The sequence below is a fragment of the Leuciscus leuciscus genome (assembly GCF_965113295.1).
Source record: "Leuciscus leuciscus genome assembly, chromosome: 13".
In the NCBI taxonomy this organism is placed as follows: Eukaryota; Metazoa; Chordata; class Actinopteri; order Cypriniformes; family Leuciscidae; genus Leuciscus; species Leuciscus leuciscus.
In genome coordinates, this window is record NC_138737.1 from 6,860,042 (window position 1) to 6,874,398 (window position 14,357).

General features: G+C 35.6%; 1 protein-coding gene across 4 annotated transcripts in view; it reads right to left on the reverse strand.

Annotated features, from left to right (window-relative positions):
- Positions 1-14,357, reverse strand: part of pip5k1bb (phosphatidylinositol-4-phosphate 5-kinase, type I, beta b) — a 40,472-nt gene that overhangs the window by 2,611 nt on the left and 23,504 nt on the right. For 3 of the 4 annotated variants that reach the window (XM_082189162.1, XM_082189164.1, XM_082189163.1), the window contains exons 7-13: positions 13,693-13,989; positions 6,037-6,230; positions 5,239-5,322; positions 5,047-5,095; positions 4,853-4,937; positions 3,294-3,449; positions 1,999-2,134 (exon numbers count right to left, since the gene is read on the reverse strand). In XM_082189162.1, coding sequence (XP_082045288.1) covers positions 1,999-2,134; positions 3,294-3,449; positions 4,853-4,937; positions 5,047-5,095; positions 5,239-5,322; positions 6,037-6,230; positions 13,693-13,989 — 1,001 coding nt within the window. The remainder of the gene's footprint in view (positions 1-1,998; positions 2,135-3,293; positions 3,450-4,852; positions 4,938-5,046; positions 5,096-5,238; positions 5,323-6,036; positions 6,231-13,692; positions 13,990-14,357) is intronic. The other variant, XR_014211422.1, reaches the window with a different exon arrangement.

Here is a 14,357-nt window from a genome sequence, read left to right on the forward strand (position 1 = left end):
GAGCGCTGGCCATCTACATCCACTTCGGAATGTGCTTATGTTTTTGTTGCCTGCAATAATCTCTTGAGTAATTGATGCCATGGCAACCAGACCCTTGCTCACCTCGTAAACGTAAAGCACTCTGCGCATGTGACACATTTCAGGGTGTTCATTAACACAGACTCACCCTGGACTTCATCAAACGTTTTCCAAGTCTAAGGTCAGTAAGACTTTTTGGGAAAGAATCGAATACTTTTATTCAACATGCAAGGACCGCTAATTAATCTATTATATTGATGAAGTCAACAAGATAACATCTGACAAAGCTCTTTTAACTCAGTAATCATTGTTCAAGCACCGAATGCCCCCCTTCTGTGGTATTCTGTGTCATAAAACAATACCTCTATTATATTCGTCCTTAGCAAGCAGGTGAAATATTTATGAGGCCTTTTCACAGGAATTCCACTTAAAACAGGTGTGTGTCAAAGGTGAGGAGATCAGTGAAAACCAAACACAAAGAATTGAGCAGAAGAACAAGTGTAGCATGACAACACCTGGTCAGTCGCTAACGCCAGCTGTAGCGGATCAAAGAAATCCATCTTGAAGTGTTACATTGTGGCATTGTTTGACTATATTCAGAGAGACTTAGTTAAAAGGATAGTTCACACAAAAAATTTACTTTTGTCATCATTTACTTATCATTCTTGAAAGTGATTTTGAAGTATTTGTTGCTCTTTTCCATGCAATTACAATAATAAGAAGGTTTTTAGGCTTCAAAAAGGACTCAAAAGCACCATAAAAGTAGTCTATATACAACTTGAAATAAATCAAATGACAAAAAATCATAATATCAAGCTAATTTACGGAAGATTGTTACAGACATTGTTTCTGCCACAAAATAAATGGGTTCATATCTCACATCTCATCTACTGATTTTTTTTTCTTTCTAGAAATGGCCCCTATTCATAGACTGTGATGATGTGTTGCCAAAACCTCTAGTTTTTCATATTTTAATTTTGTAAATATTTATTACACATTTATAACGCTATATATCGTGCTATATTACCTTGTCAGTAAATGACAAAAAAAGAATTAACGCTGAGAGAGTGTTTCTAATAATGGCTGAGTGAGTGACAGCAAATTTGACATCTTTCTCTCTTCTGACCAACGCATCAATCTCTCTATATTTTTTTCCCTCTTTTGAAAAGTCACTGAAACTCTATCACAGATTTTTTCTTTTGCTATTGGAGCAAAATGAAAATATAAAAATGATATTTGCTGTCGTCTCCCGTTCACCGCTATAGAAGTTCACCCAACTACGACGACTTCCGCTTCTTAAAACCCCAGAAATGTGAAAAGAGTCCATTGCGAGTTAATATCTCACAATTCGGACCTTTGCCCTCACAATTCTGACTTTCTAACTCACAATTCTAACTTTATTTCTCGCAATTCCGAGTTTAGATATAAAGTCAAAATTGTGATATATATACGTTATAAAGTCTGAATTGTGAGATAAAAACTCGCGATTACCTTTTTTATTCTTTTATTCAATGGCTTAAACAAGCTTTCATAGTGAATAGTGTGTTCATGAGAGAAGTAGCAAAGTTGTATTTGAGTAGGAATCATTCTTTTGAGTCGGATCTTGTCAATGAATCAATTGATTCAATTCACAAAATGGTGAAAACATAACCACTTAAATTTGGTCTGTTTATCACATAAAGTTCACAATCATATGACGCCCAAGTCACACGATAACCTTTATGATACTTTTTTAGTGCTTATTTGTCTCCTTTTTGAAGCCTGAAAGCCCATTTATTATAACTGCATGAAAAAGAGTGACTAAAATGTCTCCAGTTGTATTCCATGAAAATGTGTTAGCAAATACAAATATTTTAGGTGAACTATTCCTTTATGTATCTCTGTGGAGGGAACAGGAGTAGAAGGAGATGTGAGGAGCTAACAGGTGTGTGTCAGGTTTATGGGTCTGAAGGTTTGTGAGATGTGTGTGAAAGGTGTCACCTTTCATTAGATCTGGCCTTCAGGTACCGATCTGTGACGAATATAGAGGGCGGGGAGAGGGTGTTTCTCAAGGAAGAGGCTTCATGTGGGTAAGGAGTCTGAGGGACCAGGTCAGGACGGTTATAGGACCAGAACACTGTGGTATGAGACGATAGAAACATCACATGAGGGGATTTCCTGAATAAATGTACAGTATATGAAAGTTACTTCATTGCTGTGCAAAAGTTTGGAGTCGGTAAGGTTTGTTAATGTTTTTGAAAGAAGTTTCTTATGCTTACCAATGCTTTAAAATGTAATAAAAACAGTGTGAAATATTGTTACAATTTAAAATAACTTTTTAGTTTAATATATTTATTTTGATATTTTGATATATTTATATATATTTAATTTATTCCTGTGATGCAAAGCTGAATTTTCGCATCATTACTTCAGTTTTCAGTGTCACATGATCTATTAGAAATCATTCTAATATGCTGAATTGCTGCTCAAGAAACATTTCTTATTATCCATGTTGAAAACAGTTGTGCTGCTAAAAAAAATTCAGGATTCTTTGATGAACAGAAAGTTCAAAGAACAGCATTTATTTGAAATAAAAATCTTTTGTAACATTATACATGTCTTTACTGTCACTTTTAATCTATTCAATGCATCCTTGCAGAATAAAATCAAACAAAAAGAACAAAACGTACTGACCCCAAACTTTTGAACGGCAAGGTATTACATTATAGTTCATACCCAGCACTGCAGCAGCTCTAAACCAGTGACATACATCAGCACAAAAAGTCAATGCAATAAGGTTTGTGTTCAGATAGTAAATGTGAAATGAATGAGGAAGAAATTACTGTCTGGAAAAAAAAAGACTGTCTCGGACGGCAGCTTGTTTTTCAGGGTTTTTCCAAAATCAGACACTTCCTGTTTATATCTGTGAACATTAATAGACCTGATGTCTGCAAGTATGTCACCATTTGTGTTTGGTATTGGGATGGTGTGCAAATTAAGGGCTTTTTACACTGCATTTAACCCAGGGTATCATTTAACCCCAGTGTAAAGGCATTTTTAACCCTGGCTAATGTTTCTGTCCTCATAAAAATGCCAATAAGAATGCTAACCAAGGTTTTAAAGATGTACAATAATCAGCTAATCCAGTGTAAAATATGAAAAGTGTGAAATATAAAACATAATGACCAAGGATTATGTTAATCCAGAGTTTAAATTATACCTCGGATGATAATTTCAAGTGTGAAAAGCCCTTTAGCCCTCAACCCAACCTTTTTCATACAGTCAGTGCCGCCCACCTTGTCCATCCAGACTGGCAAGACTACGAGCTCCTCCAAGTCTGTCCACACTCTCCTCGGTCTTCTCCTCCTTCTGTGGGGACAGCACCTCTTGAGAAGAACACTTCAGCGCTGATATGGAGTTACGCGCCCTCTTGCCCGGGGAGAAGCGATTTGCTGGATGTGTGACAAAGAGACTAATTATGGACACTGTCCTAAATGAACTGAAAATATGATGATATAACTCTCCCCTAACTGTTACCTGGCAGCCGACAATTAGACCGTGAAACGAAATCTCGGCCCACTGTCTAACTTTATTAAAGGGGAAATATAAATCTACATTGTGCTATATTAATATTGGTTATAAGAACCATATTAAGGGGGGTGAATTACAGTTTCAGACTTCTTGGGTAGCCGAAGAACATCTCAGAAAGAGGAAGGAGAAGTTCTGCTATTGTGCGCACTGATGTAATGTTTCAAAATATTCTAATGAAAAAAAAAGGTTGAGCAAGAGTATTGGTGCAGCTTCCGTTCTTGAGTTTTGTCATTGGCAGGAAGTTTTAAATATGATTGATTATCATCTTTTTCAATGCACTTCTTTGAGCTGTAGCATCCTGTGGCATCCTTGTACAGCAACTTTCACACACAAACAACACTCATATTTTCTTTTATGCTTTTTAGTTTATGCTATATTTAAAGGGATACTCCACCGTTTTTTCATATTAAACAATGTTATTCCCTTAACTAAGACGAGTTGATACATACCTCTCTCATCTCAGTGCATGCATTTAATCGCTCTGGCGCGCGGTGACACTTTGATAGCACTTAGCTTAGCTTCACGCCTGATCCTCTCACTTCTGTCAATAGTGGGAAGAGGATCAGGCGTGACTTTTTACTGCGCCGAGTCGAAGTATTCCCAAAAGTGCTATTCCGCCATACATTATAGTTATCCTTTTTAACCCGCTTAGAAAAGCGCCACGTTTTATTTTGTGTCACCCTACTTGGTCGTATAACTACTCGTGTAACTGTTTTTAAATAGGGAAAACGTTGATGTGTTTGGTCACTTCTAAATTCATTGCTGTTAGATACCATTGAATATACTGGGCTAAGCTAAGTGCTATCAAAGTGTCACCGCGCGCCAGAGCGATTAAGTGCACGCACTGAGATGAGAGAGGTATGTATCAACTCGTCTTAGTTAAGGGAATAACATAGTTTAATATGAAAAAACGGTGGAGTATCCCTTTAACATTTTTGGTAACACTTTACAATAAAGTTTCATTTATTACCATTAGTTAACTACAGTAGTTAACATGAACTAACAATGAACAACATCTCTTCAGCATTTTTGTTTTTGCTAAATTTTATATATAAAAAAAAAAAAAAATTAACAAAGGTTAACAAATGCTGTAAAAATAAATACTCATAGTTAATTCATGTTAACCAATGCATTAACTAATGTTAACGAATGAGGCCTTTTTGTAAAGTGTTACCAAACTTTCTTAAAAATATATGAATTTTGAAAAAAATATGATGTTTAACATGTAATATCTGTGATTAATTTGCTCGTATTGTTGACTTACGATGAATCTTTCTGAATACTCTGGTGCTCATGAACTTGAGAAATCTGTTTGCATAGAAACCCGGTCTGTGCACAGACACTGTATCCTAGGAGAAAGAGAATACATGACAATCAAACCAGGAAGCATCCTTAATTCCCCAGAGGTATGAATAGTCTATTCATAAATGAAGAGAGCAGAGAGACATATAGACTTACACCATCATAGACGAGTGCCTTCCAGGAGTGCTCCAGCTTCTTCATGAATCTTGGAGGGAAATGAGAGTGAGAGATCTCGTCAGGGATGAGGGAGTTCAATTAAAGAAGCTGCAGTGAGCTAATATGCTGTAAGCTGGTGTGTAACATGACATTTGGGCTTTTGGGTTTGTTGTAAACTGACACCAGACTTACCTGTAAGACTGCAAGATGTCAATAATGCCTAGAAAAATAAGTAGTTTCTCATCCCTGTGTGTTTTTGCAGGAATGCCTCCCATTCTGTATTTAAAAAAAAAAACATTGTGTTATTATATAAAATATATTATATATAAATTATATTATATAATATTTTATTTTATTTTATAACTGTATTAAACAGTTATGTTATATTATAATGTTATGTAAATTATGTTTATTAGTGGCTGGGGAATCTCATAAAAACACTGCAAGATCAAGACAAGCCATTTCATTCCAAAATATAAATAAAATAATCATACAGAACATTAACCTAAGATTTTTGACAATTTCTATCTTCATTGCCTTAATGCAACATTTTATTTTGTGTTAACTAACATGTTTTTTTTATTTGTACTTGTCATTACTCTTAAAAATTATTTTAATACAATGTAAATTCAATTTAAGCTAATTTTTTATTTAACTATTAATAAATGAAATGCAGTTAAAAAAATACTACAATTTATATGTATATATTTACAATACTTATTTTATATAGTCAAGTTACAATTCATTATAAATACTTTACAATATATAAAAATTTATAATTATAGATGAATAATTACATTTTCTTCAACAAAATATAATTTCTAATTATTTTCTTTTGATTTTGGGGGTTGAAATATGACCGTTTTTCAAAAAAACATTTTTACTAAAACTAAAAAAAAGTATTTGCAACCAATGTGCATTATTCTCTGTCTATTCACATAACAACACATACATTTTGAATATATTAAACACTGTGTGTCAGGGACTCACGTGTCATCGGTGGTCAAAGCCTCAGCTGCCTTGCCGTCTCCCTGAATGGACTCCATGGCGGTGGAGTAAAGAACTTTCTGTCCCACGATCCTCTTCCCGTCCACATTGTTGACGTCTCCTTCTCTGTGACTCTGGTCCAGAACGTGCACCCCCAGCAGCAGACTGTAGTCCATGATCTTAAAACTCTCTAGCACCTGCAGGAAATACAACACAGCGTTTAGCGCACTGTGAATCTCACGCACAATATGACGAGCGCCATTGCTAAAATCCTCCTGGTTAATGTACCTTGCCTTGTTGGCCACTGTGCTGTTGCTGTTTTTCCTTTTGTCAAAATGGTAACCCTCATTCTGCAAAAGTCTTGTGAGATCTGTGTTTGCCAAGTTAATGTTTGGGGGGGTTGTAGGGTTGCTACAGGACACCAAATAAACAGAATAAAGATGTGTTTGGATGTTGCATGTCAGGCTTTTTGCAGAACAAGGGCTGCTAGAATCAAAGTCTTGTACGATGAGCTTTTTGAGGTGGCATGTCAAGTTAAAAATGGCACTTATCAAGACCTCTATATTCTGTTCAATTCCCCTGCGCTCCGTCTAGCTGTTTGTGAACACAAAAACATTCCCTGTGTGAACCAGAGTTAATTTAGTGTAACTGAGATACAAATATAGCTTTTATCATTATTTTGAATTAGTTTTTATTTTTATATGTAAATGTTTTATTTAGTTAAAGTTTTAGTAACTTTTTTGTCTGTTTTTGTCATTTTTATTATTTTTATTATTTTTTAAAATAGTTTTTTTTAAACAGTGTTTTATTTAAGTTTTAGTTATTAGGCCACTAGCTGAAATAATAAATATAAATAATATATATATACTGAAATGTTTTATTTCAGTTATATTTATATTCAGTTATAAGTTTATATTTATTTCAAGTATTAAATTGAAATGAATTTAGCAATTTATATTGGTAAATCAAGCTAAAATATAGCTGCAAACAGCAATGACAGGCTCAAGCCCTGGCACCACCGCCACTCCGGTGGTTTTCGAGAAACTGTGCATGGCGGGCAATATACATTCAAAGTGGGTAAATATAATTTTTTCTGTTAACTATAATAACCATGATGTGAATACTCACTAACACAGCTCTAAGCTCGTCGACTTTGCGGCATTGCACATTATCCTAATACACAATTTTAGTAACAACAGAAAAAACAGCAATGATAGCGCAAAAATGGCGGCACCTGTCAGTTTTCACAGATATCTAATTTAGTAGGTTTTATCCAGGGTGTCATGATCTGATAGCAAGCATTAGAGTGCAATTAAATGAAAAATAAAAATGATCAAAAAGCTCGGAGAGTCCCTTCAAAACGAAAACCTGAATGAACTAACATTAAGATTACACTCTGGGGAAAGTCTGTCCAGTATCTTCAGAAATTAGTCAGAGGAAAAGTGATTTGTTTATCAGTGGTAAGATACTACTGTAACTACTATAAACAGACTGACAATTTCAGCATTAGTCATCGATAGGCCGCCAAACAAAAGATCTCAGCCTATATGAATGGAAACAAACCGCAGAGACCCATGTGCACTTAAGGCTGTTAGTGTATTATACTATGTCTACATTAAATACTTCAGGTCGTTTACTTCTGGTTTTAAATGAAACAAACTCAAACAAGCAGGTAAAATCTGCAGCAGTGAACCAATAAATAGTTAACATGATTTCACTTTTGCATGACACGCTTGTTCCTCTCGTATCCCCCATATTCAAATGGATTATTTGAATAGGGACACACAACATCCTTGTTTTGCATCCCGTCAAGAACGTCTAAAAGCCTCCAAATGGGCCCTCATCTAGGTCACAGTAATACCCAAAAAAGGCCGCAGTGGAAGGTAGCACCACTTGTTTGGCACATGGAGTCATTGGGTCAAAGGTTTCCTTGCAATGAATTTACATTTACATTATTTTTCAGGTGGGGTAACAGTTTAACAATTTGCTCAGAGGAGGAGTTTGAATAAATACTCCTTTTTACGAAATCCCAAGTAAGCGTGAGTAGCACAAATAACATGGGTGGCATTTTTCAAAACTGGTTTTACTACATATTTCCATAATGAAAGGCCCTCTTTAAGATGAAGCTTACTTTCTTAAACATTTTTCAGGCCTTAAAGATTTTTAGGGATCATATCATATGTATTAGTATTTTTCCCTAAGGATCCACTTTTAGTCAAAAACACATTTTCGTGAGGCTTAAGACTTACATGTTGTTGATGTGTAACTGTAAATGATCACGCACTCAAATGTATTCATTTGTCTGACGTCAAAAGGTTGCAGAAGTTCAAAATGAACAGTTTTTGCCTTTTTGAACTGGGGAGGAAGCTCTGAAAATAACAGTACGTTTTCATAGAACATCAAGCTCTTTTGATTCAACGATCTGACTCCTTAACAAAATATAAAAAGAACAAATATATATAAACATGACCAGTTCAATACAAATACAAAAGGGAACAGATGTGAACGGTTGGTGTTATGTGAAAGCTTTTCCTGTTTTGAGATACTTGTTATGTAAAGTGTATTTTCTACAAAAAAGCAACAACAACAAAAAAACCTGGGCTTCGGGCCGCCAGACCACAATGACGTGCTGTTATACCACTATCAAGACCGCCTGTTTTGCTTGGTGTGCTGCCATCGTTCGAGTCAGATGAAATGAGAATGTAGATTCTCTTTACAGTCATTGGTCATTCATTAACATCAGTTCAACGAAAAATGTGTCACTAGTGTTCATATTGTATGTAAACATGAGGTATGTGACCACATGTGACCCAACTAAAAGACTTTTTTTCTCATTAAGTTTTAACTTACATAATGAGTGTTTGAGCATAAGAAACGTGACATTTGAAAAATAAAAATGTGTTTATATTTCATTGTATGAATAAAGTTATCCATTTTCAAATTTCGTGCTAGTCTTTGTCTATAAAATTTCTCATGCAACACCAATTTTTTTAAAATGGCACTTTTTAATGATGCTACATTAGCAGTGCCTGTATTTATAGCCGTTTCATCTAAATGAACATTTTTCAAGAATTAGGCATAGAAATCTTCCACAAAACATTCATGAACCAAACTTTTCACAAAGGTTCTATGTAACACACACACACACATACACACACACACACACACACACACACACACACACACACACACACACACACACACACAACATGTTCCCAGTTATCGTTAGTTTCCCTGGTTGTTAATTAGTACCTGTTCTGTTTCATGTTGATTACTCTCCCTGTATTTAAGCCCTCAGTTCTTTCAGTTCATTGTTCAATGTTTAAGTGTAGTAGCTTTGCTTTTTCTCCTGTATGTTCTTCGGAGTTATTAAAGGAACCGTATGTAAGATTGTGGCCAAAACTGGTACTGCAATCACTTTCAAATTACTGTAGAGCGGTGTATCCCCTCCCCCTCCCCCCTGACTCGAGGTTGCCAGATAGGCTGCAGGATCCAGCAGGAACGTAGGCTGCTACAAGGAGCTTCCAATGGCAAGTGACGAGTCCTACACAGTAAGTTTTTTCTCGGTTAATTATGTTTATGCTTCATGAGAGATGTTTTGCGTATTTCGGATTCATAACGAGGTCTTTTAGGTTTCGTGACGTTAGATATTTTTTATCCGACACGTTTGTAGCTGCAGCTGTGGTAACTAGAGCAGAGCTGGCAACCCGGATGCCGAAACACTACTGACTTTGTGATTGGTAGATAGCCGGAGGGTGGAGCATCAGGCCAAAACACAACATGACAACATCAACATCAGTTGAGGGCTGCAACTTCACTTTTAAATGACAATATCCTGGCCGGACTACTGTTGTCAGTGATATAAGTATTTGAAATGAACATGATTATGTCTAGTGACATATCCGGGCCATTTTATGATTAATTGAAATACATTTCTTACATACGGTTCCTTTAAAGATTGTTCCCTCGAATCTCTTGTGCCATGTGTTTTATAAAGCCACACAGTAACCTTTTTTTCCCCTTGTTTCTTTTTTTTCCTTTTCATAGTTCATAAACTGAATCTTTGCTTGAGGGGTGACTAATATTAACAGAGCATTTGTTCATGCAAGATTAAAATCAAACCTAAATATCAGTGTAGTTCTTTATAGGCTACTATTGAAATCCCACAAGGGCTGCGCTGTCTGTTCGATGACGAGTTGCAGAAACCATTTAAAGGCTTGTTCTTGATTCTTATAGATTTGGCTCTATTGTGCTCTGCAGTTGAGGCCCAGGGTGTGTTGCTTACTCAGGAGAAACTTTCTGCTTAGTGTTCATTTTAGTTTCTGCACAGGACGTAAGGAAAAGCTAACAATAAAATCTTACAGTACTCATGGGAATGTGTTTGAACTGCACTTTGTGTTTCCTTGCATAAAGAACAATATTTCTTCTTACATAGTATAGTGTTAAAAGGATGACATCAGATTGAAGAATTTCAATTCATAAAAGACTACATTTTTCTCAAAGGCTGAAGTTAGATCACAGGTGGGCTACAGCAGGGCCAAATGTCCCCAACTATGGTCATTACTGTGTGAAACTCGAGTTCTCATTTTTCCCTCGGCCCTCTTGTGACTCGCATTACGGCTGATCCTTTTAGCTCAGCGCTCACTGGGGCCGGCCGGTCAGTACATACTTAATGTGCCAAAAACTGTTATATAGGGAACATTCTGTCTCTAAGATTTTTCAACAACAGGTCATGTCTGGAATGCCATCGCCATGGCACCGTTGTGAGGCTTGTTTGTTGGTAAACAAATGAACAGTAAGAAACTTAGCTTGGTCGGACACCAGGTCTGCTGAAGAATTTGAGAAGCACAAGGCGACCACAGATGGTTACCTAATGCAGCATTGGGACACTTCAACATCATGCCACAATCATTTGGGTAATTTAGTTACCGGACTGTTTACTTGCAACTCGGTTTTGGGGGAACTTAAAAAGTAAAAGAAAACATGTCAGAGTTTGCATTTGTCCTTGAAAGATACTGAGGTGCACAAATAGGAAACAAAAATGACAAATGAGCTTATTTAAATTGAAGCAAATGAAGACTTTAAAGGATAGTTCACCCAAAAATCGTTCTAAACCTGAATGAGTTTCTTTCTTCGGTGGAACACAAAAGGAGTTATTATGAAGAATGTTTCAACCGATTTTCTCCATGCATTGAAAGTCAGTTCCAATCCCAAACAAAACACTGAGACATTTTTCTAAATATATTTTGTTTTCCACAGAAAGAAAAGTAAAATGACAACTAGCAATTTTAGTATAGTATTTTTACCAAACTGATTGCTTAGAATTGCCGATCAGACGTCAATGATCTTTGTACTATGAACTCAAACACTTGTAAAAAATAAAAAATAATATTCCAAAACCAAATTTTGCAGTTGGTAAGATTTGTTAATGTTTTTGAAAGAAGTGTCTTATGCTACTGTAATATTGTGAAAAAGTATTACCATTTAAAATAACTGTTTTTTTTTGTTTAAATAGATTTTAAAATGTAATTTATACCTGTGATGCAAAACAGAATTTTCAGCATCATTACTCCAGTCTTCAGTGTCACATGATCCATCAGAAATCATTCTAATATGATGATTTGGCGCTCAAGAATTTATTTTTTATTATTATCATCATTGTATCAACAACAGTTGCTGCTTAATATTGTTGTGGACAATGTGATACATTTTCTTTTTCAGGATTCATTAATGAATAGAAAGTTGAAAAGAACAGAATTTATTTAAAATAGAATCTTTTGTAAAATACTAAATGTCTTTACGTTCACTTTTGATCTAATTCATCTTTGCTGAATAAACGTATCAATTTCTTAAAAAATTAAAAATAAATCATCCTTACTGATCCCAAACTTTGAAAGGTAGTGTATCTGAGTCAGCTATTTTACATTCATTTTAGTAGTAGTAGTGTTTCCTTAGGTGGCCACCTAGCAATGCTCTAAAAACCACTCAGAACACCTTAACAACCACACATAGCATTACCATGGCAAAAACCTACAACGTCTCAGCATTGTGACAGCGGTTTCCTTGGGGAACAAAAGAATGTTGCTTATCTATCTACAGTATAGTTGTCAAATACTGTAAGAACAAACAATTTAGGGCAAGTAAATTAAGCAGTAATGGAAAATGTCTAGGAGGGACAATACCCTCAAATTTTTAACAAATCATTTATTGGAAAAAAAAATCATGCATAAAAACAACAGTATTTACCAGACCATGTCAACAGCCCAATCTTCTAAAATAGAAAGGAATGCCAGACTGGATTTATGCGGTTTGTTTCCCAGCTGAACGGAGAGGTTTGCCACTCAGCACATTTTGAATCTGTTAATAAGCTACTGTGGAGCTGAAGACTATCATGAACTTGTTTCCCATGATACTGTGGCGTCTTGCATGAGCGCTTGTGCACGAGGATCAGACTAAACATCTTTACAGTTGATTAGAGGGGCAGAAGACTCTCAGCAGTCCAAAAAAGAAAACAATGAAAGTGCAGATTTACATAAAATCTTGGCAAATCTAAATGCCATTTTTAGAAAACTGAGTGACTGCAAAATATGACAAGAAAAACAACATTTTTGTCAAAAAATGTATCTAAAAAGTCATTTTAATGCATTTTATACTATTTTTTATTTTAAGTTGAAACAACAAGCATAGCTGGAGGTTTTGTGGTTCTGTCCCATTCTGCACTGGGACAATCATACTTAATATAATTGTATCACTTGAACTTCTCTAGATCTATTTACATTGATGCTGTTGATTTTCTTGTCGCGTTTAGAAACATATTGTCTTGAGATGTAAAAAGATCAGTTACCTGATTGTTACCCTCTTCGTGATTGAAGTATCAAGTGTTGAAGTGTGTGTTTTAAGGTTTTTAATGCATGTTTTTATCTCATGAGTGTTCATGTAATGAGGGTTTTTGTGATCTTGTCAACAGTGTAAGACCACAAGGAATTAGCTCTCCATGTACATTACTATTCAAAAGGTTGGAGTAACAATTAACTTAAATAACTGTTTTGAATTTATTCCTGTGATGCAAAGCTGAACGTTCAGCATCATTACTCCAGTCTTCAGTGTCATATGATCCTTCAGAAATCATTCTAATATGCTGACTTGCTTCTTAAGAAACATTTCTGCAAAATGTGACACATTTTTCCCAGAAACTTTGATGAACAGAATGTTCAAAAGAACAGCATTTATTTGAAACAGCGTAGCAATGTAAAAAGCTAAATATAAGTGTGAGATAAAGATATTTTGATGGCCCTCCACTGTTTTTGTGAACTTCATTTATTACAGTGAAACACTTTAGTGCATGATTTGTCACATGTACCCTGTAATGATTTGTAACAAACTTTAAAACACTGCAGTGACACTCAGATTATCAGGTTTGATCAAATCAAGGTAGGACCGTCACAAAATCTGTGCTACTCAAATGTGAAAAATATATTTGTTTTATCCATCTCATGATTCCCCATTGTTGCTTGGCTTTCAAATTGTTTTATATTCTAATGGCAACACGCTTAGCAAACTCCAATCACGTCAGCAACCACAGCAGTTCCTTGAAAACCACCCATAAGCAGACACCATTCACATTTTCTTTGAAAAATGTCAAAATGGGTTAGTACTCACCCGGCAGTCTCGCTGTAGCGTCTTCATCAGGGCGTTATATGTCTCTGTGTCAAAGTATAAGCCATCGTGCATGTCCACAAAGTCTAGGTCCTTATATGTGGGACAGGCCTTTTCCCGCTCTTTTCGAGAAGCCCGTCTCTTGTACGTGGAGCCCTTCAGGTCATATTTGTAGTGCATCTTTAAAGACCGTGGCAGAACGTTGTTCATAACCACGAGACGAATGTTGATTCCTCCAGACTGAACACAGTACAGGCCGTAGAATTTGGGTAGGAGAGTTCTTGGGTTCTGGTTGAGGTTCTGAGAAAGTGAAACGGCTTTTACATTTTTTGTCATTTTTTAATGTTTAAATACTTTCTTCTATCCTAATGATTATAGTCAAATTTAAGTCATTCTAGGGCTCTGACTATCACAAACCAAATTTTTTTTTTTTTACATTTTTAACTATAACAGCAAGACAACTGTTGAGTATGTACGTAAACAAACTTTTCTGGTGTAATGTGTACACTAAATACTGAACTGGAAAGGCTGGAAAAAGAGACACAGAGGACATACGTACTGTATATGACCATGAAGAATAGACAAATAGTCATGTATAACAACAGTAAGATACCTAAAAATGTACATATTATTTAGCAACCAAACGAGTGAATCATATTTTTGAGGCA